General features: G+C 39.8%; 3 protein-coding genes across 3 annotated transcripts; 2 read left to right on the top strand and 1 right to left on the bottom strand.

Moving 5' to 3' along the window:
- Positions 1-726: 726 nt before the first annotated feature.
- On the bottom strand, positions 727-5,767 carry LOC117303881 (protein Wnt-8-like). Its single transcript, XM_033788285.1, has 6 exons — positions 5,571-5,767; positions 4,925-4,961; positions 3,435-3,573; positions 2,990-3,118; positions 2,288-2,430; positions 727-1,868 (listed from the first exon to the last, which is right to left on the bottom strand). Exons 1-6 carry the CDS (start codon positions 5,651-5,653, stop codon positions 1,341-1,343), a joined length of 1,059 nt encoding a protein of 352 aa, XP_033644176.1. The 5' UTR covers positions 5,654-5,767; the 3' UTR covers positions 727-1,340.
- A 2,135-nt stretch (positions 5,768-7,902) lies between these two features.
- Positions 7,903-12,839, top strand: LOC117303880 (cation channel sperm-associated protein 3-like). Its single transcript, XM_033788284.1, has 8 exons — positions 7,903-8,205; positions 9,380-9,535; positions 9,628-9,741; positions 10,112-10,297; positions 10,474-10,662; positions 11,183-11,254; positions 11,684-11,841; positions 12,439-12,839. The coding sequence occupies exons 1-8, from the start codon at positions 7,999-8,001 to the stop codon at positions 12,521-12,523; spliced, it is 1,167 nt and encodes a 388-aa protein (XP_033644175.1). The 5' UTR covers positions 7,903-7,998; the 3' UTR covers positions 12,524-12,839.
- Positions 12,840-15,608: 2,769 nt separating this feature from the next.
- LOC117303878 (beta-1,4-galactosyltransferase 6-like) lies at positions 15,609-25,350 on the top strand. Its single transcript, XM_033788281.1, has 9 exons — positions 15,609-16,139; positions 16,719-16,754; positions 17,169-17,252; positions 19,530-19,637; positions 20,743-20,996; positions 22,119-22,235; positions 22,633-22,820; positions 23,754-23,978; positions 24,984-25,350. The coding sequence occupies exons 1-9, from the start codon at positions 15,995-15,997 to the stop codon at positions 25,111-25,113; spliced, it is 1,287 nt and encodes a 428-aa protein (XP_033644172.1). The 5' UTR covers positions 15,609-15,994; the 3' UTR covers positions 25,114-25,350.
- Positions 25,351-26,786: the final 1,436 nt, after the last annotated feature.

Genomic DNA, 26,786 nt, shown 5'->3' with positions numbered 1-26,786 from the left:
TTAGCATAACAATTGAGTGGAGTCTTGGCCGGTAATCTGATTTTACTAAGCAATGAATTTTTTGCTGAAGCAAAATTTTGTGCTTAAGCAGCTCTATGAAATTGGGCCCAGCTGGAACTGTTTATAACCGGTTGTTTTCGGATATCATTTGTGCCGCATGGAAGACGACCTGCATAAGACAGAGCCACAAACTATGGATCACTTTCTGAGATGCCTCCTACTGGAGCAAGAATGCAAGATTGTGGACCTTGCAGAATACAGTGATAGCTGAAGCACAATATCTATTATGTGTGTGGACACGATAAGAAGTTACACTAAAAGTTGACAGCTATAGTGACAACCAAAACAAAAGATCCACACCACATCAGTATTCGCATAGCGTGTTCTAAATATTGAGGTATTATCAACCGTTTAAACACCCCACATCTTTACAAGTAATGCCCAACTAGGAACCCATAACCGTTGGTGGGTAGTAATGCCCAACTAGTTACCCACAACCGGTGTGTACATTTAATGCCCGACAGGTAGCCATAACCGGTGGGTAGTAATGCCCAACTAGGAACCCATAACCGGTGGGTAGTAATGCCCAACTAGGAACCCATAACCGGTGGGTAGTAATGCCCAACTAGGAACCCATAACCGGTGGGTAGTAATGCCCAACTTGGAACCCATAACCGTCGTATAGAAATGCCTAACTATGTACACAAAACCGTCGCATTGTAATAATGCCCAACTACGTACATAACCGGTGTGTAGTAGCATCTTAAACCAGAGTCTTGTAGAAATGCCAAACTATCTACCAAAAATTGTATATTGTACGTGTATTTGCCCAAGTTCCTACAACCTAAACTTTAAGGAAACCCCCTTTTAAAACATAATAATAACAAGCGAAACTGACTTTGTTTTCTAACATTTTATTGTAAACAACAATACACGTGCACAACAATGAAATTTTAAAGTGAATGTTTACTTTAAAAGTCTTGAAAAGTTGTTAAGATATTTTTGCTTTGGAAAAGTACTGAGTATACACATCGGTGTATGGGTAAAAAAACAAAATTAATATTTGCTTTGAAAAAAAAAATGTAATTACAGTTTCAATGTATATATACTTTTAAAAGTTTAACTTATGAAGAATGAATTTGTGGTCATGCGAACGTAACATTTTCCTAACGGAATATCCACAGGAGTTGTTTACATTTAATAGTAATTAATCGGTCTATAAAAATGTACATATTTACAAAAATCAATAATGTACCAGAACTGGAGGCTCCATAATAACATTGAGTTAATCAAAAAAATAAAGTTGGCAAATCCTAAGAGTTCTTTGCCACAAGAGGGCGCTAACGTCTGGTTCTAGTCTCGCTCTTCCGTGCGCATGTCAGCTTGGTGACTTCCCGCGTGCATGTCTCGCACTGAACCTCACAACACCAATGGAATTTACAGTTACAACTGGACGAGACTACGACTTTCGTCCGCCTCACACCAAGTCCGCACGATGTACAGAGCCGCTTGCAGCTTCTAGCCTCCCATTCAGTCACTTCATCACCTCCTCGTCCACGCAAGCATTCCCGGTCTACGGTCCCTACAGCACCGATGGTAGAGTTGAGCTGACAGTAGTTAGGCGACAGCTCGAGGAAGACTAGGTCACTCTTGTCTACAGGTTCGGAGTCCTTGGCTTCCTTGGGTTTGATGTCGGTGGGGAAGAGGTTGCCGTTGATGTAGTCTACCAACACAGCCGTTTCGTAGCGTTTGCGAAGGGCCTCGCCGATGATGTCGAAGGCGCCGAGTTGGTCCCAGCAGGTCTGGATGGAGCAACTACCGGAGACACCATGACATTTACAGCGACGGTTGAGGGTCTGACGAACAGCCTGTGATAAGGAAAAAAAGTGGATAAAATTAGTCACAGCCAAAAATTAATAATACTATAAAACTTTGTTTGCTTGCTTGCCTTTTGCTAACAACCAATACTCAGCAATAACTGATATTCATTTAAATACTTCAGCAAGTGTTTACGAAGAAAATATGTCAAATTACGGTCGGTAAAAGTTGTTTATTTGCTTGCACGTTGCTTATTACTCAATTCGGAGCAGCCAATGACCAATTTTGATCACTAAGCCCCACTTACCAGGGCCTCCAAAGTATAAAAACAAATGTTCACGAACGAGAGGAGCTTAGATTTAAACCCATATGCCATTCGTTCAACAATTTTGGGCCATTGGAAATAGAAAGCCTGGAGTTCACTGCAGACAACAGGGTTTTTTCGCAAAGGGACTGAAACGAGTCTTACCTTTCGGCCGATGTCATTGTTGTGCAGATTCATCAAGGCCAGCGCATCCTCCCCCTGCTCCATCCCATCTACGAACACCTTTGAGATCCTCTCGCCAAACTTGATGTTGTCACTGCAGCCACCCCACTGCCAACCATCACCACCTGGAGGAAACAATTAGGAGTTTAAAAATCTAGTCAACAAAATATACATCACAGGAAATGGAAACAAATCTGTAATGGGGGTGATATAAACAATTGCTTATAGGCCCGATGAGTTGGTTTTTCTACATTGGCAATACATTTCGATCTGATCAATCGATCAAAAAGTTAGGTCCTTGAAAATTTAGCTTTATCTTTTGCTGATATAGAGGGCATTACATTGACAACAATCTTACGTCAGTCGTAAGAGGGGCTTCAAAATGATTAATAGAAAGCTGATGTAGCTTATTTATGCCATAAATGTTAAAAGTAAGCACCAAACTTACATAAGCGTCCCTTTAAGAAGGGAATCCAACATGCTTGTGAACTAAATTTTATCTGAAAAAAAAAGATTTTTAGGGCGTCATGTGTGTCGCGTAAAAAAAAACAAAAAAACAATACACACAAAAACAACCACCGTTATCTGCTTGACTAAAGTTGAAAGCTGTTCCAAAGAGATGGCCCAGCAATGGAAAAGCATTTGTTTTACGGCTTTTAGACCATTTGACTTAACAACCCTTACCTTCTTTGCCCCCTCTCTTAGCCTCGTCACAGCCGCAGTTTTCGAAGTTACCCAAGGAGCAGTTCCGGGTCAGCGAGTACATCACCCCTGCCGAGCTAATGGCGTGGACGAAAGACATCTCTCTGGTCGCTGCAAATGAAGAACGGTAAATACAAAACTGAGTTAAAACATGACTTCTTGGAGTTTGGCTTGGCAACTTCACTTGAAGCTTTATCTGGAAACGAGGAAGCCTTTGACTAGTGTAAAACATTTTGAGAAACGAGATAGAAAGAGGTATTTTCTCTCTTATATTTAAATATGAAGAGCCTATTTCAAGCACCTGAAAGCACACACAATATAATTGTGCAAAAGGTTTTATTTTCATTCCATTATTGCCCTTCTCGTTCGGTGGTCTTTCAAAAATGTATGGGAAAACTCATTTACTTAAAAATCTGAGCGTACTTACGGAGTGGTTCGTTAAGGAGAGCTAGCGATCCCTCTGGGCAGTTCCACCGGTCCCAAAGGAACCTTCGACGGCACTCCTTCATGGCTGTGACTGCCCCGGCACTCACGCTGTCGGAGTACGTGATGTATCGCTGAATACTCTGGTTGGAAAAAACAAAGAAAATACACGATTAAGATAAGTTTTAAAAAGAGGGGATTTCGTTTGCTCAAACAAATAACTGACGTTGCCAACGATGATCATTGCGAACAGATTACCAGCCAAAATGACCAATATATAAAATGCAAACGATTTGGAATGACGCTTTGACACTCGAAGACTAACCAATACTAACTTGTCTTTGCTACGTTTTTGTAAAATTACAAAACTAACCCAGACGCCAGTCTGAACTATCTGTGTGATTTACGTTCTTATTTCGTAGAAACCGCGAAAATGTGTAATGACAAAATCGTCTCTTGAAGAAAGTTCTGTCTAAAAAAAGTTCGTTGCCATAAAAGGGAAATTCCTTGGCGCTCTTTTCCTAAATTGGATTCAATTACAGCATTAAGTCCACACTGGTTGATGAGTAATGTCAAACCATAGAGAAAGGGACTGTGGGTCTCTCCTCTATGGTGAATACGAAGCCAGAATGCCAGGCTTGGAACCTTTGACTCACCGCGACATGAAGAAACCCATGGTTCAATGACTTAATCCCCACCCAATCCAACCAGGCCAAACAAAGCCCTTATTTTGCCAGTAGGGTCAGCTAATTTACTGATTACTAAAGATCTTTGGACCGCCACCACAACGTATTACCCGATCGGTTTTGAACCTGTCGGGTGGGTGGTAGTAAATGATTGATGTTTCCTTTTCAACAGAGTATTAATTAACTGACCCTTGTAAAGAGGAGGTGGACAATAAAAGTAAAAGGTTGTTTGGAAACTTGTTAAAGTTCCACCCCCGGTTTACAAATAATCTTATTGAAAAAAAACATGACCCCACGCTGGGGGAGGTTAATACAAACCTTGTGTAAAGGGATGTTCATTTTGGTATAGGGGGTTTGAGTGAAGTTTTGTTGTGATCGGTTTATGAGATGGGTTTATAAAAATGAGTCACGGGTAGTGCTCTAAACTTTGCCTTTGAGATTGATTCTACAGTCTTAAATTCTTCAAGAAAGTCTTTTTGAGTGGGTGCTGAGGGGGGTCAAACACCGTCTTGAAATGCCTGAGAAAAATAGACACATTAGAGGACAAAAGAGGCCATCCTTGGGGAACATGTCACATCCTGTCAGGTTTAGAGTACTGTCCTTAAATCTTACCTCGAGGGGAAATGAAGATGAGATTTCAAGAGAAAAACCAAACACACAACATTTCAAAGGAACACTATGGATTTGTTTAAGTGAAGAGCAGGACCCAGTGTAAGGGTTTTTAGAAGCTCTTTCGGTTGAACCATGGAGGTAGAACAAAAATGGAAAGGACGTGACACGAAATTTTGAGAATATTTTTGTTACTTACTTTGGAACCGGAGATGAGGAGGTTGCTGGCGGGCGACCTGGAATTTTAAAAAGGAAGATGATTGAAGTTAAATTGGTGTTTACATAGTGTCTTCGTTTCCGTCCGATGATTAACAAAAACCTTAATTTGTAATGGCTGTACAGGTTGGCGGAAACTGACAAACTTAGTCGCAGAAAGAATTCCTGTTTGCTCTATGGTGTCATGGACCATAGGAAACCATAATGACTTTAACAATATTTTTGGGGCTCAATCCGTTGTGGTGTGAGTCGCAGGAAAATATAATCAGCATGTTGAAATCTTGTCCGTTATCTTGGTTGAAACAACCGAAATAAGTTTTTGATTTACAAATAGGGCCTACAGTTTTCTCCACCAAAGAAAATTTTCTTGTGTCAACTCTATGATCAGTAAGATTCGGACTAAAATGTGATAATGAGTCACAATAATTATGTGCGTGTGTGTTCAATTTTTGTTGGAACTTTGTACAAATGTTTTAAATAAGAAATTCCATCTTGCTTCATTAAAACATGATTGCTTTCTGAAAAAGTTGATGATCCGTTCAGTTAAAAGGTAAAAAAGTTCGGCAAGTGCCGTGCTGTATATTTAATTAGCAAAATTAAATTAAATCTAAAAATTTAAAGGTACTTACCACCCACGGTCAAACAACTGTCCTCCAATCGCAGCCAGCAAAGACATCGATAGAATGAAGTGGAAAATCCATCCGGCATACATGATGGCAGATTAACAAGAAACTAGCAAGAATAATTATAAGCAGTAGATGTAAATTCCCTAAGGATCGTTTTGATGAGATGTTGTCGACTTGAAGCCCGAGTTGAAACTGATGATGAAAGAACGTCTATCTTCTAGAAGTATCAGAGCAGCCAACAAAAGACGTCATTGACAAGTGATTTGATTCGCCGTGACAGGGCAAGTCTATCCACGCCCAACCAATCATGCGCGCCGTACCACTTGAATGCATCGGCACCTTCAAAGTCCACCACGGTGTTTAAAGGCTTAACGGCGTCTATGCGTTTGGAATGAGCGACCCGCTGGGCACTCACGCGTTCGGGCGGCGGTGTGTTTCTGCCTTGCCCGCTCACAATGGCGGTGCTCCCGTTCACCCAAAGAACCGATTATCTTCAAACCGCGTATAGGTTTCAAAAGTAAGAGACTCCGTGGGTAATGATGCTTCTCTTTTCCCCCCAAGCGAAGGCCTCTCAAAATCCATTACATGGTAAACCTCGGACTTTCTTCTACTGAGAGTGGATTAGATGGCTATATTGTACTTCCATTTGGAGGGAAAAGGTTATTTGCAGAAATGACAAAGGAAATAACCTGGGCTATTTTCTGGTTTCTGATCCTCTCCGACGAGGGGTGTCACTCAAAAATAAAAAGGACTTAGGCCGATAAGAAGTATCGAGTTATGCTACGCTTCTTGGGTTTGCACAAAATATCCGCTACTTATTAATTGTTTGGTCATAAGATTCGGAATGACGTCAGATTATTGGGCAATATCAAACAGATTTCTACCCGTCCTTGGCTTCTTAGGTTTGCAAACAAAAATATCCGCTGCTTAAAGGCAGTGGACACTATTGGTAATTACTCAAAATAATAATTACTCATAAAACCTTTCTTGGTGACGAGTAATGGGGAGAGGTTGATGGTATAAAACATTGTGAGAAACGGCTCCCTCTAAAGTGCCATAGTTTTCGAGAAAGAAGTAATTTTTCTACTAGTTTGATTTCGAGACCTCAAGTTTAGAACTTGAGGTCTCGAAATCAACCATATAAACGCACACAACTTCGTATGACAAGGGTGTTGTCTTCTTTCATTATTATCTCGCAACTTTGATGACCGATTGAGCTAAAATGTTCACAGGTTAGTTATTTTATGCATATGTTGAGATACACCAAATGTGAAGACCAGTCTTGGACTATTACCAATAGTGTCCACTGCCTTTAACTGATATGGGTTTCTTGAAATGAATTATTTAGTCACAGGAGTCTGTATGACGTCAAATTATTGGGCAATATCAAACATATTTCCATCCGTCCTAATGGCTGCTTGGAACAAGTATGTCACCGTGGTCAAGTGGTTAGACTGCCGGACTTGCAATCACAAGGTTGTGGGTTCGAATTTCCCAGCTAACCGCTGATTTCACAATGACTAGAATAAATATAGTCGTCTAGTTTAATGAATCACAATTTCTTGATTCGCGTAATTCATAATTTGTGAGAGAGATTAGATGTTGCCAGCTTGGTGTTTATATCCCTTGTGAGAGTTTGCCGAGTTCCCTTGATGGGAAGATCATTCAAACAAACAACAAACAATGTGTCCTTTTGCCTCATTGGAAAACCGTCTCCATTTTAGTCTGGTGTCGCTACTAGTTGCTTTGCCTCGAAGTGTCATTTTTAATATATTCTTTTAGATATGACCCTGCCAGGTCGTTCATAGATTTAAATAGATTTAGATAGATATAATAGTTGAAATAGATTCATTAAATTATTTAATATATTATTAAACTTTTCTTCAAAGTTGACATCGAAATAGGTGACAAGAACCCCACTTTATAAACAGTAATGTTTTAGCTTGTTTCCGTATTAACTTGGTTGCATATGCCTAGATAATTTGGTGGGGTTGGCTGTATAGCACAACGAATATGTTCTCTTTTGAGATGACGGTTAAGTTAGTTTGGTATTTTATTTTGAACATTCACATCAATATTGGATATTGGACATTTCCGTAGGTTTGTACAGTGAATGTCTACCTTATACATCGATATTGGATATTGTACATTCCCATAGGTTTGTACAGTGAATGTCTACCCGAAACATGCACCAATCGTACTGAAATGCGCCTGGCACCCCAGCGGACGCAGAGCGTGCTCGGCAGAAGAGCGCGTCATGTACGCTTGAGCATTCAAACAGTGAATGATGAAACGTACGTTTATTAATTCAGCAGAAAATTTGGATTCGCTCGATGACAAATTACAAATACACACGGACAAGAATTGATCAAAACGACTTGTTATTTAGTGTTGGAGTCCGCTGTTTAGTGTAGTACCGTAGTTTTGAAACATGTCGGAAGAGAGTATTGTCTCGGACACGGGCAGTGACCTGATCATAGACGATGAGGGGCCAGAGCGTCGCTGGGTCCGGTGCGATTTGGCGTTTCACCGCTTTGTCGTGAAAATCACAGAGTCGACCGCTTTCAATGCTATTATCATGTTCACCATTGTGCTCAATGCTATTGCAATGGCTCTGGAGACGGACTTCACTCTCAAGGTAATTACAGCTATCCAAAGGATATTTTGACAACAGTAAAACAGATCTTTTCTCACAATTACTGCACGCCATACTAGCTTCTGAATACTCAATAAAATACCAACCAATGAAAGGTGTGAAAATATATGACGTTGCTCCAATGTCGTGCATGCATAAGCACTGTTGGCGGGCTGTCTCTCGCAACGTAAAACCAAAACTTTAAAAATTTCAACACACCATGAAGTGAAAGTGTTATTGTTAAAAAATTGGATAGATGATTGGGAAAAAACATATTTAGTTTTTGATTGTGAACAATTTTCCTGTTATCCTACTGAAAACACATGACACCAGGATACGTTGATGAACATTTTGAATTCTTTTATTAAAAATTAAAAACGTAATAAACCCCACCACGGTAACGGTAACCCATCCTGAACCACGGACTACAGAGATTGACGTCCCATCACCTCGGCCCAATTTCATAGAACTCTAAGCACTACAATAATCACCAGAATGATACTACAAAACAGCAGCCAAAATACCAAGGGCCGAGTCACATTTTTTTCTTGTTGTGGCTAGTACAGTAGAGTAGCATTATCTTGCTCATTCTGCCAAGCAGATACTTTGTAAGCATTAATTTGCCAGCTATCATGGCTATGTAATTTGACCCAGTGCCAGCTTAGTTAGAACTACAAATTATATAGAAGTATTAACAAAACAAAATCTGATAATTTTGTTTAAAGGCAGTGGACACTATTGGTAATTACTCAACATAATTATCGGCATAAAACCTTTCTTGGTAATGAGTAATGGGAAGAGGTTGATGGTATAAAACATTGTGAGAAACGTCTCCCTCTGAAGTGCCTTATTTTTCGAGAAAGAAGTAATTTTCCACGAATTTGATTTCGAGACCTCAGATTTAGAACTTGAGGTCTCGAAACCAACCATCTAAACGCACAAAACTTCGTTTGACTAGTGTTATTTTTCTTTCATTATTACCTCACAACTTCGATGACCGTTTGAGCTCAAATTTTCACAGGTTTGTTATGCATATGTTGAGATACACCATCTGTGAAGGCTAGTCTTTGACAATTACCAGTAGTGTCCACTGCCTTTAACACAATACAACAAAATGTGATAATTTTGTTTAAATGTCTTGGCTTGAGGATAAAGGTATGTTTGTCTCTCATTATAGTCGAGGTTCCGCACAGCCTTCGCGATCCTCGATGAGTTTTTCCTCGGTATCTACACTCTGGAGTTCTTGATGAAGATTTACGCTGAGCCGGTGCGCTATTTCTACAGCAGCTATAACTTGTTTGACCTTTTGGTGTTGCTGATGTCATACATACAGGTCAGTACACGTCATGAATATGAATGATGTAACGTCTTCTTTTGGCATAATGAACATGACTATTAATCTTTCCTGGTGTTTACACTTTAAAGGTTCTGCTTGTTCAATTTACCGGAGGCCAGACTAACTTAAACGCACTTCGGACGTTGAGGGCTCTTCGAACGCTGCGGACACTTCGCACCGTTTCATTTGTTCGCGGACTACAGGTAGGTATGTTCATGTGTATTAGATACTAAATTTGCGAACATTATCTCCTGCCACATGGGCACCAGTGCCACATTATTGAGTAGCCTTTTGTCAAGTCGTTCGTGGCGTGGACAGCTCCGTCGCTGGTGCCGTGATGTCAAGCGACTGGTAGGGGAGACCACTCGGGCGAGTCAAGTGGCAAAGCTGCCGCCACTCGTCGCGTAGTCTCCTCTTGCAGTCGCTTGGGATCGCGGCTTTACGAAGCAGTCCTTTCTACTAAGGCCTTGACAACAAGCTACATACTTTATTGGGGAGCCCAAAATGCTTGAGTCTACTACAATTTTCCCTTACATAGTCCTCTTACAAGGACATTGTCTATTTCTCCCCAAGGTTCTGGTGACGGCACTTTTGGATACAATTCGTAACTCAGTTCTCAATGTGGTTCTGCTTCTGTTGCTCATGATGTTCCTCTTCGCCATCATGGGGTACTACTTCTTTGGTTGCTGGGAGGGCAGTGATAAAGAACACTGGGGTGATCTTGGCTCTGCAATGCTCACCTTATTCAGTTATGTCACGGTGAGTATCTTGCTGCCTCCCTCTTTCAGGCTCGGTTTGGTTACATTGTTATTAATGGGGGGGGGGGGGATTACTGCACCATGGGTTCATTAAATGTTTGATAATTTGCAAATGTATATGACCCTTCCTCAAAATAATTCACTCCTTTTTCTCTCCATTTTCTTTTTTTGTCAAAGGTGGAAGGATGGACAGACCTTCAGGCAGAGCTGGACAAGCGTCACATGACCGGAAGTCGCTACTACACCATCGCCTTCATATTCCTCGGTCATTTCATATTCACTAATGTATTCATTGGAATGATCATCATGAATATTCATGAGGCTACGGAGGCCTATCGGCGCGAGCAGGAGCTAGAGAGAGAAGAGGTGGGTATCTAATGTATTCATTGGAATGATCATTATGAATATTTATGAGGCTACCCATGCCTATCGGCGCGAGCAGGAGCTAGGGAGAAGAGGTGTTTATCTAATGTATTCATTAGAATGATCATCATGAATATTCATTAGGGTACCGATGCTTATCGGCGCGAGCAGGAGCTAGAAAGCTAAGAGGTGAGGGGAGAGTATCGATTCCGGTTTACCGAAAACGTAAAATAGACTTTGATTTTGCTTTACCGGAGTTTTTTCTTTCTTCTTTTGTCCATTATAATTGCCACAGCACCCGATTTCAGCCAATCACACGCAAGAATATTGTAGGAGCGAGAAGGAATAGAGCATAGATTCCAAGGAACTTTTGATCATTTTCTTTTTATAAACTTCTTCGTTTCGGTTTATTTTCCTCTCCATAGCTCGGATTAGTTGTCTAGATAGATGGCGCTATATAAATGATGATTATTATTATTAAAATTAAATAAAGTATCGACTGTTTTTCTTAAATTGATAACAGGTCGTCCAACGCAAGAAGGAATATATGATACAAAGACAGCACAATGAGGTCCGACAGATGCTTGAGAAACAGGTAAATGCACTCTAAAAAATACTTCCAATTCAGATACACATTTATTTCCATACTTCTATGACAAATATCGATAAGGTGATTTTTCTTTCATTATTATCTCGCAATTCAGCTCAAATTTTCACAGGTTTGTTATTTTATGCATGTTGAGATACAGCAAGTGAGAAGACTGGTCTTTGACAATTACCAATAGTGTCCAGGGTATTTAAGCCTTGTTTGGGGCGAACTTGCATAACAGAAAAATAAATAAAAAGATCAACCCCAGGTGAATCCATCGTTCTCGCTAATGTGCACATGCTCAGAACTACGTAAAAAATGGAACAACCTGGTAAGTCTGCTGCCACCAAGCGTCCCAAAAGTTCCCCGTTACTCTTCTTGTTTTGGGGTCTTGTGTCTGTGTTTTTAGATTTCTTGTGGTTTTTGTGAATACAGAATCGTGGCCACTATAAGAACTTCCATGACATGGTGAAAGAATTTCAAAGTACGTTACGTCATGATGATTACGTCGTCTCCGTTGACCTGGCCACCAACTTGACCTGGTTGGAGACGTACATTACGTCAATGGAGTACCAAGATAACACAACGTACAGGTAGGCATATTATGTACGTATATAGCAATAGCCCTTTTCGAAAACCACTGCTTGGGACCTCGGGCTCGGGCACGGGGGGCTTCAATGTCGACGATCTCCAATGAGCCGAAGCGCTGAGTACAAGACCAAGACGCGGTTTCGAAAGGGCATGCGTGTACGTGCTGTATCAGCCAATAAGTTATTAGACTGGTCCCAGTCCCCTGTCTTGGATGACGACAGGCACTGGGGTCGATTTCACAAAGAGTTGGGACGAGTCCTAACTTAGGACTAGTCCTAGGAGATATACAAAACGTGTGGCTAGTCCTAAGTTAGGACGAGTTACTCGTCCTAACTCGAGATAAGACTAGTCTTAACTATTTGTGAAATCAACCCCTGGTATTACATGCGCATTGATTTCATTTAACGCAATGATTTCATTGGATAAACGTGCAGATGCACAGCGAATTGCCCATTAGACACGGCTTAAACTCAAAATAACCCTGTTGAATTCCAGTTACATATATTCCAATGTAATTCATTGTCATTGACGACGTTTGTTTCATCGTAATCAAAAGTTTACAGCCGCCATCTTTGTTTTTCTTTTCTTATAATCCACAGAATACAGCAACTTCATTTTGAGATGTGTCACTTACTGGCCTCCGTACTTGAGAAAAAGCTAAAGGAACGCTATGGAATGTCCTGATGACGTCAGATTGGCAACCAGTGCCCTAATTTTATAGAGCTGCTTAGGCATAAAAGGAGCTAGCACAAATTGATAATGTGCTTTCCAGAAAATGGTTGGCAGCCAAAACACGTGTCACATGTACCATCGGTCGCTGGTATCCTGCTTATATTTGCTTAACAATTATTTTGAGTAATTACCAACAGTTTCCATTGCCTTTAAATACAAAGATACTACGTGGTGTACAAAAACTGAAGATCAGTCAGTGCCCGTCTTGCGGATAAAGACAGGGGACCTGTTTCGCTTGGCCCCAGCGGCCAGGGCCCAATTTCATAGAGCTGCTAAGCACAAAAATTTGCTAAGCATGAAGTTTCTTCCTTGAGGATTACCAACCAAATTTCCATTTGTTGCATATATTGCTTGTTACTGGTGTTCAGCTGTTGCCTGCTCATCTGGAAAATCATGTGGAAATTTGGTTGGTAATCCTCTTTTTATCGAGGCAGAAATTTCATGCTAAGCAAATTTTGGTGCTTAGCAGCTCTAAGAAATTGGGCCCTGGATTCTTGAAGTACGTCATACGTGCAGTGTGCGATTTTCTTTCGTACCCTCACGCTGGCCACGGGGTTGACTAACAGTGAAGAGGTCCGAGAAAGCGCCCATACCTTATGCGTGTATGCGATGGCCAGCGTGTGGTACGAAAAAAAATGCGTGCAGTGTATATATTTTGCAGTGTGAGTTTGATGCATGATGGGACTGAGAATTTTTGGATAGACCAATGAGCTTGCTTGAAACGTTTGCCCATCCCCACGCCTTTGGTTAAGGCAAGGCGCGCTGGGGATGGGCGAAGGGACCAGTCTACCTTCTTTATACTGAGGGCGCCCTACTTAAATGACGTCACACGCATGTGTGAATGAGTTATTGACGTGCATAGAGAACAAAGCATGGCCCAAAAAAACTAGCAATGCATTGTTTTCGTATAATCGAACACCGTATGGAATAAATGGCCTGATTAGTATTGATGCAAACCTATATAGGACAATAGTAGAAAGGATTTTGTGTGTGTGTTTCGAGTTAGTGTGTAGTAAGCATCAGTAACGCCCAGCAATAATTATCACATAAATATTAACGTCATTTAAATAATAATTGTACACATTTTTGTTACAATAATTATTGAAACAAATAACTCGAAATAATTCAATGTAAAAGTTGTACCCTTACACCGATGTGTGTTAGCTCTGTATACTCAGTACTTTTCCGAGTTATGTGGGGGGGGGGAAATCACAGGCATATTATTTCCCGGGTGGGATTCGAACACAACGACCTGTGCAATTCTAGGGAAGTATCTTACCAACCACACTGATCTATTCTAGTGTCAACACAAATCGGTGAAGGGTAAAGAAACCAAAGCTAATATTAGATGAGTTCAATTAAAGGAACGTTACAGAATTGGTAAGAAACACAAAATCGTGAAGATCACAGATTTACATAAAACTTACATGGTCTAATGATGATGCTAAAAAACATCCCTCGAAATATTTCTGTCTGAAATTTCATATTTGATGAGAGCGTTTTATTCATTTATTTTGTTGGCATCGATGCAACGGAAAATTTGTAATCGGTTTTTCACTATTGTCTCGTGACCCAGATGGCCGATCGATCTCGAACTTCTACAGGTTTGTCAGTTTATGTATAGTTGATTACATAGAGTGCTTACACTGCCAGCAGTTCCTTTGTCTTTTCTTTCGAATGGCTCTCTAATTTTTTTCTTTTGTTTTTACAGTGAATAATTTTTAAATAAGAAGTATATTTTGACTGTAATGGTCTGGGATATAATGGCTGAGTGTTATTTTGTGTTTTCTTATAATTAAATGTTGCCAGTCCGAAATTTGGTATACTTGCAATGTTATTATTTGAAATGGTGTTGTTATCTGTTCCGACCTTTTAGTCGGAACAGCTAATGTTCTCGTCAAGAGTTTGTATTTGTTATACTTTTTCTCCTTTTCTTCTTTATACAATTTTCATCCGTCAAAATCCCATAGGATTTAAATACTTGTTGCATACTATTAACTGTCATAAAGTTGACGGACGACGCCACCATGACATAAATTACTGCGCGTTTAGTTTGTATGTACACAACCCATGACACTCAAAAGCGTGTTTTGAAGTAAAGAAAACACACTTACGTTCAATAATTTTACTTTCCTATGAAGAAAATACATGTAAATACACTATAGTGTAGGTTATACGATTTGTGCTTGAACAATGTTTGCAATCGTACAATGTATATCGTTAAAATGCACTAAGGTCTTGATATTTCACATGGCGATTTGCAGTTAAATCTTAAGTATATGTACGTACACACATGATGCAAGCTGCATGCAGACGACTAGTCTTGAAATAAAGTCGATATAAATTGTTAAGCGGTGTAGTTACGGGGACGGTACACACATCCTCGATCCCAGTATGTGTGTGAGTCAGTTGCAAGCTGCTCAGACGGGCCGCGTTTTTTTTTTTTTTTCAGAATGGATGAGGCCACTTCCCATATATGCTGAGTGGCCTCATCTGTCCTACACAGACCCAAAAATAGGTAAAACACGCCCGCTATAAGTGGCCTCATCTGTCCTGGGGAAAAAAAAATTCTCCCGCGCCTTGCCACGTGCTACCTACGAAGTTGCGAGATAATGATGGAAGAAAAAAAACGAAGTTGTGTGCTTATTATGCTCTCAGGACCTCAAAATCTAATTATGAGGTCTCTAAATCAAATTCAAATATTTTAGTGGAAATTAGTTCCTTCTCGAATACTATACGTTACTTCAGAGGGATTCGTTTCTCACATGTTTTATCTCTCCATTGCTCGTTACCAAGTAAGTTGTTTTGCTAACAATTATTTTGAGTACTTACCAATAGTGTCCATGCCTTTAAAAAGTGTGCTACAAAAATGAACGTCGGGTGTCACCTGGTACAACGCACTCAAATCAATACAGTTCATATAGCATATCATGGGTTATTATAGCGCTCTAATGCCCAGTGACACTAACTACCGGTGCAACATCCCACCAGATTCATTCGTAGTGGACTCAGTACAGCACATTTGCGATGCCATCACTATATACGTACCGCATATTGGGAATGTCATATTTACACTGACAAAACCATTCAACCCCTTGATTGATGTTTTAATGCTCATAATAATTAACATCATCAACATGTGACAAAGTGTTTGCATTGCTTTCTTCTGTGGTGCCAATCAACTTATAATTAAGAACGGTGCTTTTTCACCACTCTGTGTTGCTGTACACGGTGCGTACCGTGCCACTAACTACCGATTCCGTGACGAAACGTCATCTCGCAAACTTCGAGTCTCGCCAACCAATTTTCGGAAACAAAACGTTCATAAGTCTATGAGGAGGGTCTATCTACAATGAAACCTGGCCTCCAATAAATAAAGCGATATCAGCATTATGCTCTCGCCGTCAACTCTGTGAAACAATCATGGAGATACCAGGCAAGATGTCCGTCATCGCTCCGCCACGTCGCAAACACGCCAAAAACTTTAAATGTCTGTTCTGCTTTTTGTGTGTGGTTGCAGTAACGACGTCCGTGTGGACTTGGTACCACGGTGAATATGCAGTCGCAGGTAAACATTTTATGATATTAAAGGAACACGTTGCCTTGGATCGGTCGAGGTGGTCTATAAAAAGAGTTTGAAACCGTTGTTATGAAATGCATATGGTTAGAAAGATGTTTTAAAAGTAGAATATAATGATCCACACAAGTATCACTCAAAATTGCACGGTTTTCATTTTAGGTCGCGAACTAACACGGTCGGCCATTTATGTGTTAGTCGACGAGGTAAAAAGAAAACCACGCAATATGAGGCATATTTTGTGTAGATCATTGCATTCTACTTTTACAACATCTTTCTAACCATATCGATTCTATAACAAACGGTTACAGAACGCTTTTCAAAGACCAACTCGACCGATCCAAGGCAACGTGTTCCTATAATGTCTATACCACCCCTCCCTTTCTCTTACAGGCACTGAACACGTTTGGTAAACACAGTTTGAAGATAGTAGAAAGCTTCCCTTAAAATATTACTTTCGATGTGCTTTAGTTTTTGACAAAATGCGTAAAACAATGCCACGAAAATAACTTATCTCCTACCATCAGTACTTTTTTAAGTTGTTCGGTTTCCATCTTTTTTTTTCTGCAGACATCAGGAATAGGCCTACACATCGTACTATTAAAGGTAAAAAAAAAACATTTCAAAGTATACTCTTGTTTTATGTTGGTATTTAAAGGTAGGGTCTTTAATATGGTTTTTGACAAACATTTCAGACCAGAATACTAATATCAATATCCATGAGGCATATTACAAAATTAAATATGTTTACCGGGACCATTGAAATCATAAAGGGCTGTGTAACTCTGTGGTTTTTTCTCCATTTTGTCGTTAACTTTTCAATTAATGTCCTGTTTGTATAATAACAACCATCATAACAATAATATATCTATTATTATTATTATTATTATTATTACAAACCCACATTTGTATAGGATTGTAACATCTAGAGGGGTTCCAAAAACCAGTTGTAATATTTTACAGACCCTGGTATTTGGTAACGTTTACACAATTTTATTTTCTAATTTTTCTGTGTTTTAGTGAAGCAAGTGAAACAAGGATTATCCTCAAGTTTTTCACGCCAGAATATTACAATGCCCGTGATGAAGTCTGCCAACATTACAGGTACGTATATAGCATTTACAAGGTTTTAAATCAGCAATAAAATAAAGACACTGGAAACTATTTGTGATTACTCAAAACAATTGTCAGCAGAAAACTTACTTAACGAGCAATGGAAAGTTGTTGGTAGTATAAAACACTGTGGGAAACAGCTCCCTCTGAAGTAACCTATAGTTTTTGAGAAAGAGGTAATTAAAGACTCTGGACACTATTGGTAATTGTCAAAGACTAGTCTTCTCACTTGGTTTATCTCAACATATGCATAAAATAACAAACCTGTGAATAATTTAGCTCAACTGGTCGTCGAAGTTGCGAGATAATAATGAAAGAAAAAACACCCTGGTCACACAAAGTTGTGTGCTTTTAGATGGTTGATTTCGAGACCTCAAATTCTAAATCTGAAGTCTCGAAATCAAATTCTTGGAAAATTACTTCTTTCTCGAAAACTATGTCACTTCAGAGGGAGCCGTTTCTCACAATGTTGTATACTACTTTATACTCTCCCCATTACTTGTTACCAAGTATGGTTTTATGCTAATAATTATTTTGAGCAATTACGAATAGTGTCCACTGCCTAAGATAAGAACTAGACCTGGAGACATTTTAGGCATCTGAAAGCACACTAAATTTGTGCAACAGGGTTGATTTTTCTTTCATGTTCTTGCAACTGCGGTGACCAATAATTAACAGATTTCTTATTTTATGCATGTTGTTGGGATACACTTACGCCCGGTTCATACTTCCTGCGATTGCGAATGCGAAGCAAAAATATTTGACGGGGCAACCCTCCTCTCGCAACGATATTCGCAAGTGATTCGAGCATCGAGCAACTCCTGCGAATTATTCGTTGCAAATTTGTGACGTCAAAATTCGCTTCGCATTCGCAGGAAGTATGAGCCGGGCTTCAGTGAGAATACTTTAAAAAGTGTCAAAGGTGTCTAGTGCTTTGAAACAAAACTGCTTTGTCATTGAATCCTATTGTTTCTGTTGAATTGCGCGTGATATTAGTTAAAGGTGTCATTAGGGTCACTCCATCTGTTGATAGAACAAACCAAGGCCAGGTAAGACAATCAGCAATGTAACAACCTGCCTGCCTGCGATCGTTAGCCAGACTATAGTCTGTGGGTTACGATGGAAAGGTCCCATTTATACGTACCCTAAACGTCTGACGTCACATTTCAAGCCTCGTGAATTACACGCCAGAGAGTGGCCTCCAGCCTGCATCAGTCCCCGTCCATCTTAACCTTTCACCTACATTCATTTCACATGGAGATACGCAGTCAAATCATATAGTATGCAAAGTACATGTGCTGTACTCATACGCACACAACGTGCACACAACATGCAGACGACCGAAAGTCATATCTGTGTTTTGATTGGTCGGATGTATTGTTTGCGAGCTGCACTAACATCACATCAGACCATGGCATCAAAGCACAGCTAAAGAGTCTGATCACCAATGGCTATACCAATTGGGGCATTTCGAACGCTATGTGGCAGGTAGCCTTGCTCAAGGCAGTCGCATTATTCACTCCGAAAAGACGCCGCTGTCAACCCACCTGTTTACACTGTGCTTCCTGTGTGTATTCACACCGCACGACCCCCTTCACATCGCTCATCAACGCACACACACCGTATGACTACTGTGCACAAGTCATCCGAATTCGTACCACTAACCCGCATGCGGATAGCCGCGTACGGGGGGCATCGTGTCGTACGATGAGGTTTACACACATTTTACGCACAGTGTACACGGGTGGGTTTTTATACAGCGGCGGTCTTTTTTCGGAGTGAATAATTCGACTGCCTTGAGCAAGGCTATGTGGCAGCAGACTTCCCAGGTAAATCCACCGTTCTAAAGCAATGTGCGGTTGCTCAGAATTACGTAATCAATGTAAATTGACATGGTAAGTCTGCTGCCACCAAGCGTTCCAAAGTCCCTCATTGTATCATTAGTTTTATCTGAGACATACGCATAGTTCAACGTCCTTCCCATGATAGTTGAAACCAACGGTTCTTTTCATAACCACCCCAACTCATTAGAGATAGTCATTACATGGTGTTTCCGCAAACCTTTGTATATCGTATTTCCACCATGCAAAGTTTCAAATTCTTCTTTCCTTCCCATGGGTGATGATCAATCTCGCCTTGCCGTTTGTCGGTAATTTCCTTTGATCTGAAATGTTGTTCAGTTCTTCCGCAATTATCCCTAATGGTAACATTATTTTTGTCATAGTTGTTGTTGTTGTTTAGTTGTTCTTATTTTCGTTGACGTTGCAGTGAACAATTCTTCCAAAACACCCGTACCAGTTATCATAAGCAAACCATTGACGAAAAAACCGAAAGAGATTCTGCCATGTCCGCAGCTGTCAGACATACCCAGCCTCAGTGAGTACTTTACACTCTTGTTTTTATTTCTCTCGATCTGAAGATGGCGAATGATTGCAAAATATAAATTAATGATGTATAGCTCGCATAATTATCCGTCACTCAGTAACTTAAAGGCGCTAGGAACACGTTGCCTTGGATCGGTCGAGTTGGTATTTGAAATCAGTTTGGAACCGTTTGTTATATAAAATGCTAATGGTAAGATAGATAATTTTAAAAGTAGAATATAATGATCCACACAAGTATGACTCGCGAACTAACAAAGTCGGCCATTTTTATGGAGTCAGAATTTTTACTCCACAAAATGGCCGACCGATCCAAGGCAACGTGTTCCTATAACACGAATATTTTTCTGCAAGGTATGTGGGACTACGTTTGAATTATGAGACATACTACCTTTACAGCACTATGTTTTGATTTGCAAGGTGGTGTGGCGCAATATGATGCCAAATCTAACAAGGTTCACCATGGCGAACACCTTCTCTTTTCGATAAGTGCGATTGGTTCTTTAAACAAAAACAGAGTAGGTGCTCTAAACCGCTAGGCTATGACACTTTTTTTGCACACATTTTGGCAAATTAATAAGAACGCACAGTTAACTTGACGACTGCTAAGGGAGTTCTGAGACTGATTAAAGGAAATACGTTGCCTTGGATCGGTCGAGTTGGTCTTTGAAAAGCGTTTGTAACTGTTTGTTCTAAAATGCACATTATGATTAGAAAGATATTTTAAAAGTAGAATATAATGATCCACGCAAGTATCACTCGAAACTGCGTGGTTTTCCTCTTACCTCGTCGTCAAACACGGTCGGCCATGTTTTGACTCCCATAAATGGCCGACCGTGTTATTTCACAAAGTTAAAGGAAAACCACGCAATTTCGAGGCAAATATGTGTGGATCATTGTATTCTACTTTTACATCTTTCCAACCATATGCATTTTATAACAAATGGTAACAAAACGCTTTTTATAGACCAACTCGTCCGATCCAAGGCAACGTGTTCCTTTAACCAACGCTCAAGGCATCTAGTAGTGGTACTTCGTCGTTGGTAAGGCGTAATTTTGTAATTTTCGTTCAAACAAAATAATATTTTTTTTGTCTGCAGTTAAAAAAAGAACTATGAATCTAAGTGAAGAACTGCAAATAAGCAACGCAGAAAATATCATTATGGGAACAGAACTAAGCAGTATCCAGCAAGCCGTGAATGGAAGCACAAGTCTGATTCACCACAGAGCTAGGTTCAACTCTACGGGTAAAAACTACATGGAGAGTCTCTCGGCGTACGGCAAAACTGTTGGTAAATACCGCTGGTTTCCCGGAGGAATCTGGCAACCAGCGAACTGTAAAGCAAGATGGAAGGTAAATAAATAAAACATGTCATGACAGTTCTTTGCTGGTTTTTTTTCTCATGCAAGAAGACACTTTATTCACCTAAAGCTATCACATGTGACTTTTAAGTTTTATTGTATATTTCGTGATACTTTTATTTTTAAAGGGTGTGCACAACATTATGTATTTGCTAAAGATGAACCAACATAATATAACAGGAAATAACAAACATGTGAAAGTTTAAGCTAAATCGGTCTTCGGAGTCATGAGAAAAAAAGTGGGGAAAAAATATATATAGGTAATTTTGCTTATTTTCAAACATCTGAATTTATCCTTAAGTTTTACGACTATTATTTTACCAATTCCCTTAAAACTATGGCATTTCAGGCAAAACTATTCAAGGGGATTTTGTCCAACACGACCATCTTTATACCATGTGTAAATCTGTGAACATTTTTATTTTCATTCTTACTAATATTGTATAAACACCCTTTCAATTAGTAAGCATAAAGTGGACAAAAACCAATAACTGACCCTTGTTGTGGAGCGTGCTGTTAACAACAGTATTTTCACCCAGATACGCAAAGTTCAAAGGTTCGTTAATGAATTGTGATTTTTATTGATTGATTGATTTGTGTCTTTGCTGTACATCCACTTCTCATGGACACACTCATTTTGAGCGCAGCAGTTGGCTGATTTTTCTTTTGTGTTAGTCGTCGATATTGGTGACGTATCAAACGTCTATTGTGTCATTGATAATGGTACAAAACAAAACAGTAGAAACTGCATGGTTGCATCATCTTAAGCTGCTTAAGCATCATCTTAAGCTGCTTAAGCACAACAGTTTGCTTGAAGCAAAATAATCCTTGCTTAGTAAAATCAGATTACCGGCAATGACTCCACTCAAGGCATGACAAATCGCCCCGTAACATTGTGTAAAATAAGCAAGGTATTTTCGTGCTTAAGCAAATTGTGTTGCTTGTAAGCAGCTCCATGAAATTGAGTCAGGTAATGCTTGGTAATGCAACTGTGGGAATTCATTTATATGCTGAGGTTTTGTATTCCCACAGTATTTCTTTAAAATTCTTGGAATTATCGACTAAATATGTCTGGTTCATATTTTGTCTTAGTTTTTTTATTTATTTTTTGCAGGTTGCCATACTGATACCGTACAGGGATCGAGCTCATCATGTCCCCATTGTTCTACGCTATTTGATACCATTGCTTCAAAAACAATTGCTCTCATTTGCTTTCTTCATAATCAATCAGGTAACACAAACAATATGGGACTTTTGGGACTCTTGGTGGCAGCAGACTTGCCAGGTAAAATCCATTGTTCTTGGTAATGTGCGCATGCTTAGAACTACGTAAACAATGGAAATTTACCTGGTAAGTCTGCTGCCACCTAGCGTTCCAAAGTCTCCCACATTGACTATAAAGTGTTTACAGACAATGTTCCACGTGATTAAGCGACTGTAAGTATCATCTGATATTATTTTACAACGTCATCAAAATCAAAATGGACAAATATTTCCTTACTATTACTGTTTTATAGTCCAATTTAATTAATAGTTTGGGGTGGTCAAAAATACGACGATAAAATTAAATTGAATTGAATTGATGAATTGAATAATCAACCCAATTATTCCTCTCTTTGATTTTCAAGGGTAATTCGTTACTATTTAACCGTGCCATGTTGCTGAATGTGGGTTACCTCGAATCTCTCAAGTATGACGAGTGGGATTGTTTCATCCTGCACGATGTGGACCACGTGCCCCTGAGTGAAATAAATAATTACGGCTGCGAAAACATGCCAAGAAGACTAATCTCTGGAGCAGACAGGTGGAACTACAGGTACCTTGTCAACAAAGATGTGCATTAAGAGAATACTGAATAGCGAGTTAGAGAGAGGGACCAGGGGTAGATTTCACAAAGATTTGAGACTAGTCTTGTTTCGAGTTACCCTACCTTCGTCCTAACTTAAAGGAACATTACAGAATTGTTTTTTTGCTAACAAAACAGTTACTGGCAGTGTAAGCACTTTATGTTATCCAGCATATACATTAACTGAAAAACCTGTAGAAGTTTGAGATCGATCGGTCATCATGGTCACGAGAGAATAGTGAAAAAAACAAATTTTGCATTCCATCTATGCCAAAATTAAAGTGAATAAAACGCTCAATGAGAGATAAACTCCAAACGCGAAGTTAGATTATTCATTTCTCATCAAAAATGACATTCTAGACAGAAATATTTCAAGGGGTGTTTTCAACTATCATTATCATTAGACCGTGTAAGTTTTATGTTGTCTGTGATCCTCGCGATTTTTGTTTCTTACCAATTCTGAAACGTTCCTTTAAGACTAGCCTTAAATCTTTTTTAAAACTCGTAGGTCTACAGTCCTAAGTTAGGTCTATAATATCTTTGTGAAATCGATTACGTGCTTGCTGGACGCCATTTGTGGCCTAAAATCATAGCACAACCACTGATCTCTAAGAAGCTTTTATCCTAAACTATTTTGATTAATTACCAATACTGTCCAGTGCCTTTAAATCCATTGTGTGAGTCACTAGGGAAAACCTTGCACAATAAAATAATTGAGAATGTTTTGTTTTATTTTGTATGTAATAACTTTAGTTTAGGAAGATTATTTCACAGAAAAAAATGTGTTTTAGTGTGAACTTCGAAGTCAGTAAGCCTTTAGACTAAAATCAAACAAATTGGACTTATTCAACTGGTTGATTTTTTGTAATGTAACAAAAATCTTCTTTTTCTTTCCTGCAAAAGCCTTGAGTATCCGTCTTTCTTCGGAGCTGTTACTGGATTAACAAAAGAAAACATTCAACAAATCAATGGTTTTCCAAACGTCTATTGGGGCTGGGGAGGAGAGGATGACGACATCCTAAAACGTCTTAAAATAGCCGACATTAAAGTTCACTACGCCAGAGGAAAAATAGGATATTATAATGTGATTAAACACCACCATGACAGTGCGCCTAAACAGCCTGAAAGGTAAGGCAGCACTTGTACTCTTGTTGTCTTTTTTTTTGTTCGGGGGGGGGGGGTCCTTCTGGGCTCAGTCTCGTAGAGCTGCCTGTAACGGCCAAAATTGTGCATACTGTATAGCGCTGCTAACCGTAGCTTGAATAGGTGGGCCCAATGTGAAAGCGCTACCTAGCGGTCGAGTTTGTGCTTATGGGGCGATTTACATTTTATAGCGCTGCTAACCGTAAGCATACGAACAGGCATACTTACCGTACGGTGCTTACCGCACTAAAATATATGACGTCACAATACAAATCCATGGTAAACGCGAGTATGGCTGCCCAATATTTCTGCTAACCTGTGAAAATACGCTTGCACCTTAGCAAATTTTTCTGCTACCGATTATCACGAATAAATTATGTGCTTATTACCGAAGCAGCGCTTTGGAATTGGGCCCTGTCTCACACATCGATGCTAGTTAGTAAACGCCAGAGAGTGGCCTCTAGCGTGCATCAATCCCCATCCATAATCACTTTTCTTCCAACAACATTCATTTCACGTAGAGATTACGCATTCAACTTGCACACCAACAAACAAGCAAGTCACTGCATGCAGCAGACGACCAAAAGTACGCTTTCCATATCCGTGTTTTGATTGGTCCGAAGCTTGCACCACCCACATCAACTCCGACCAATTAAAACACAGATAGAGAAAGCTTAACGTCACTGCGCGTTAATCAAATAAAATCATTGTATGCAATGAAATCACTGGTTCTAAACAAGCAAGTACCTGACTTTATCCTTGCGAATAAAAACAGTAAGCACCGAGATTTGCTGACGTTAAAGCTGCGCTATGGAATTGGGTTCTGCTGGTTCTCTGTGTTTCCTTTTCGTCTATTACAAAATGGCCGCCATTTTGGAAGGGTTTTGCAAGTATTCACTGTATTTGTACTCGGTCTTTTCTAACAGGACTCTGTAAAGCACTTAGTTTAACAAATCAATCGTACTAAAGCTTATGTTATTTCCTTTGCAGACACAAATTACTTAGGGACGCAGGACTACGGCTCAAGAATGACGGTCTGAAAAACTTGGAGTACAAATTGCAGAACATAGAACTTCACGCGCTCTATACAAACATTTCTGTTGATATATGGAAACTATAGGACTACGCTGAGCTCCAGTGGGTTCTACTTATTCTGGAATTTGTAGGTAATTATTTTTTATTATGGAGATAAAGGCGTGATGAGAAGAAGTTTTTTGGGGGCGCGGAATTGAGCATTCAAGTCGCTGTGGCCATCCCAGTAGAAGAGCAAGATTGACCAGCAATCGACAATTGGGGGCGCCATACCAATCCTCCAGCAGTCAAAGCCGACAGCTTTGCCTCCGAGCCCGGTGTGGCGGTTTCAGTTTTCCGCCGTGTTCAGTTTTCCGGGTGACGTAGCCGGACATTATACCACGTTGTTGGAACGGTTTAAGCTTTCCGGCGTGTTCAGTTTTCCGGGTGACGTATAGCCAGACAAAAATACAGCCGCGATTCTTTTCTGTTTAGTCACATTCTCTTGCCCCATCTTTTCACGTATTCATGCGTACAGCTGTAAGCAGGTCACACTGCTTGTGCCACACCAAATTCTCTCATACGATCAACGCGTTCGCCGCTCGTTGTACTCGTGGACGCCGCCATGACTACAGCTACCAGAGAGTAACACGGATGACTCAATACAGCACTAAAAATTGACTACTTTTGCTTGCTGTGCGCAGGCATCGCATGACGTAATGTTACCGTATTTGGTCATTCGGAAAACTGAACACGGCGGAAAGTTGAAACCGCCACACCGGTCGTAGATCTTTCCACCAACGGCACTAACTAAAGGATACCACCAAACTGGATAAAGACAAATCAATGCGTGTGGAGTGGGTATTCGTTTTACAATAATTGGTGGGGGTGTACAATTTTGCAAGACTTGTTCAAGATTCATCGTTCAGAGGTCGGGAAGTCATTGTTCTGCAAAGCAAGATCGTAAGTTCTGTGCTTTTCCAGCCTACCCTATGATTGCAGATGTGCACTGTTGGTGTCAAAGGTCAGGTGGTTTAAAGGTGCAAAAAGGAGTTTATTACTTTAGTTATTATTTCATCTATAGGCCTACTGCCCAGCTCTTTTCATAAATAATTCATAACTTGTGATTCTAACAATATTCTCTCAAATTTTCTTGATATCATGGCTGATATAATCACAACTAACCTGACAGGCTGTGCTTTGTATGCCCCCCCCCTTCCAAGTGTCTAATCTGTTGAGGGTGCACAATAACTTGATTAGGTTTATAAATTCCATATACAGCTTTGATTATGATAATAACAACAGTGCACCCTTATAAAGGTGTTATACAAAGATAAAAAAAACGTTAGTCTTAAATAAATCTCATTAGGAAGTTCTTTACAAGAACTTAGGCCTATGCTATATTTTTTTATGATAAATATTTCCATCTGAAATGAAGTAATAATTAATCAAGAAAACTGCATTTGAATACCTTTAAAAAGCAACAGAATTTCAGTTGTTACAACCAAAGTTAAAGCCAGTGGACACTATTGGTAAATGTCAAAGACCAGTCTTCTCACTTGGTGTATCTCAACATATGCATAAAATAAAATTGGAGCTCAATTGGTTGTCGGAGTTGCGAGATAACTATGAAAGGAAAAACACCCTTGCCACACCATGGAGCTAAGTTGTGCTTTCAGATGCTTGATTTCGAGACCTCAAATTCTAAACCTGAGGTCTCGAAATCAAATTTGTGGAAAATTACTTATTTCTCGGAAACTACACCACTTCAGAGGGAGCCGT

Source organism: Asterias rubens, chromosome 20 (assembly GCF_902459465.1).
Source record: "Asterias rubens chromosome 20, eAstRub1.3, whole genome shotgun sequence".
NCBI classification, from domain to species: domain Eukaryota; kingdom Metazoa; phylum Echinodermata; class Asteroidea; order Forcipulatida; family Asteriidae; genus Asterias; species Asterias rubens.
Note: the sequence above shows the minus strand (reverse complement) of the source record. Positions and strands in the feature narration are given on the sequence as shown.

Bases quoted from the DNA above. Each gene is read 5' to 3' on its own strand.
- LOC117303878 (XM_033788281.1), top strand. From the start codon at position 15,995: ATGGAGATACCAGGCAAGATGTCCGTCATCGCTCCGCCACGTCGCAAA. The intron at 16,140-16,718 runs GTAAACATTTTA...TTTTTTCTGCAG, and splicing joins CGGTGAATATGCAGTCGCAG to ACATCAGGAATAGGCCTACA. The intron at 22,236-22,632 runs GTAACACAAACA...TTGATTTTCAAG, and splicing joins CTTTCTTCATAATCAATCAG to GGTAATTCGTTACTATTTAA.
- LOC117303881 (XM_033788285.1), bottom strand. From the start codon at position 5,653: ATGTATGCCGGATGGATTTTCCACTTCATTCTATCGATGTCTTTGCTG. The intron at 3,574-4,924 runs GTAAGTAACAAA...TTTTCCAACCAG, and splicing joins TCCTCATCTCCGGTTCCAAA to AGTATTCAGCGATACATCAC. The intron at 2,431-2,989 runs GTAAGGGTTGTT...TGTTTCCTCCAG, and splicing joins TAAGAGAGGGGGCAAAGAAG to GTGGTGATGGTTGGCAGTGG.
- LOC117303880 (XM_033788284.1), top strand. From the start codon at position 7,999: ATGTCGGAAGAGAGTATTGTCTCGGACACGGGCAGTGACCTGATCATA. The intron at 8,206-9,379 runs GTAATTACAGCT...CTCTCATTATAG, and splicing joins AGACGGACTTCACTCTCAAG to TCGAGGTTCCGCACAGCCTT. The intron at 10,298-10,473 runs GTGAGTATCTTG...TTTTTGTCAAAG, and splicing joins CCTTATTCAGTTATGTCACG to GTGGAAGGATGGACAGACCT.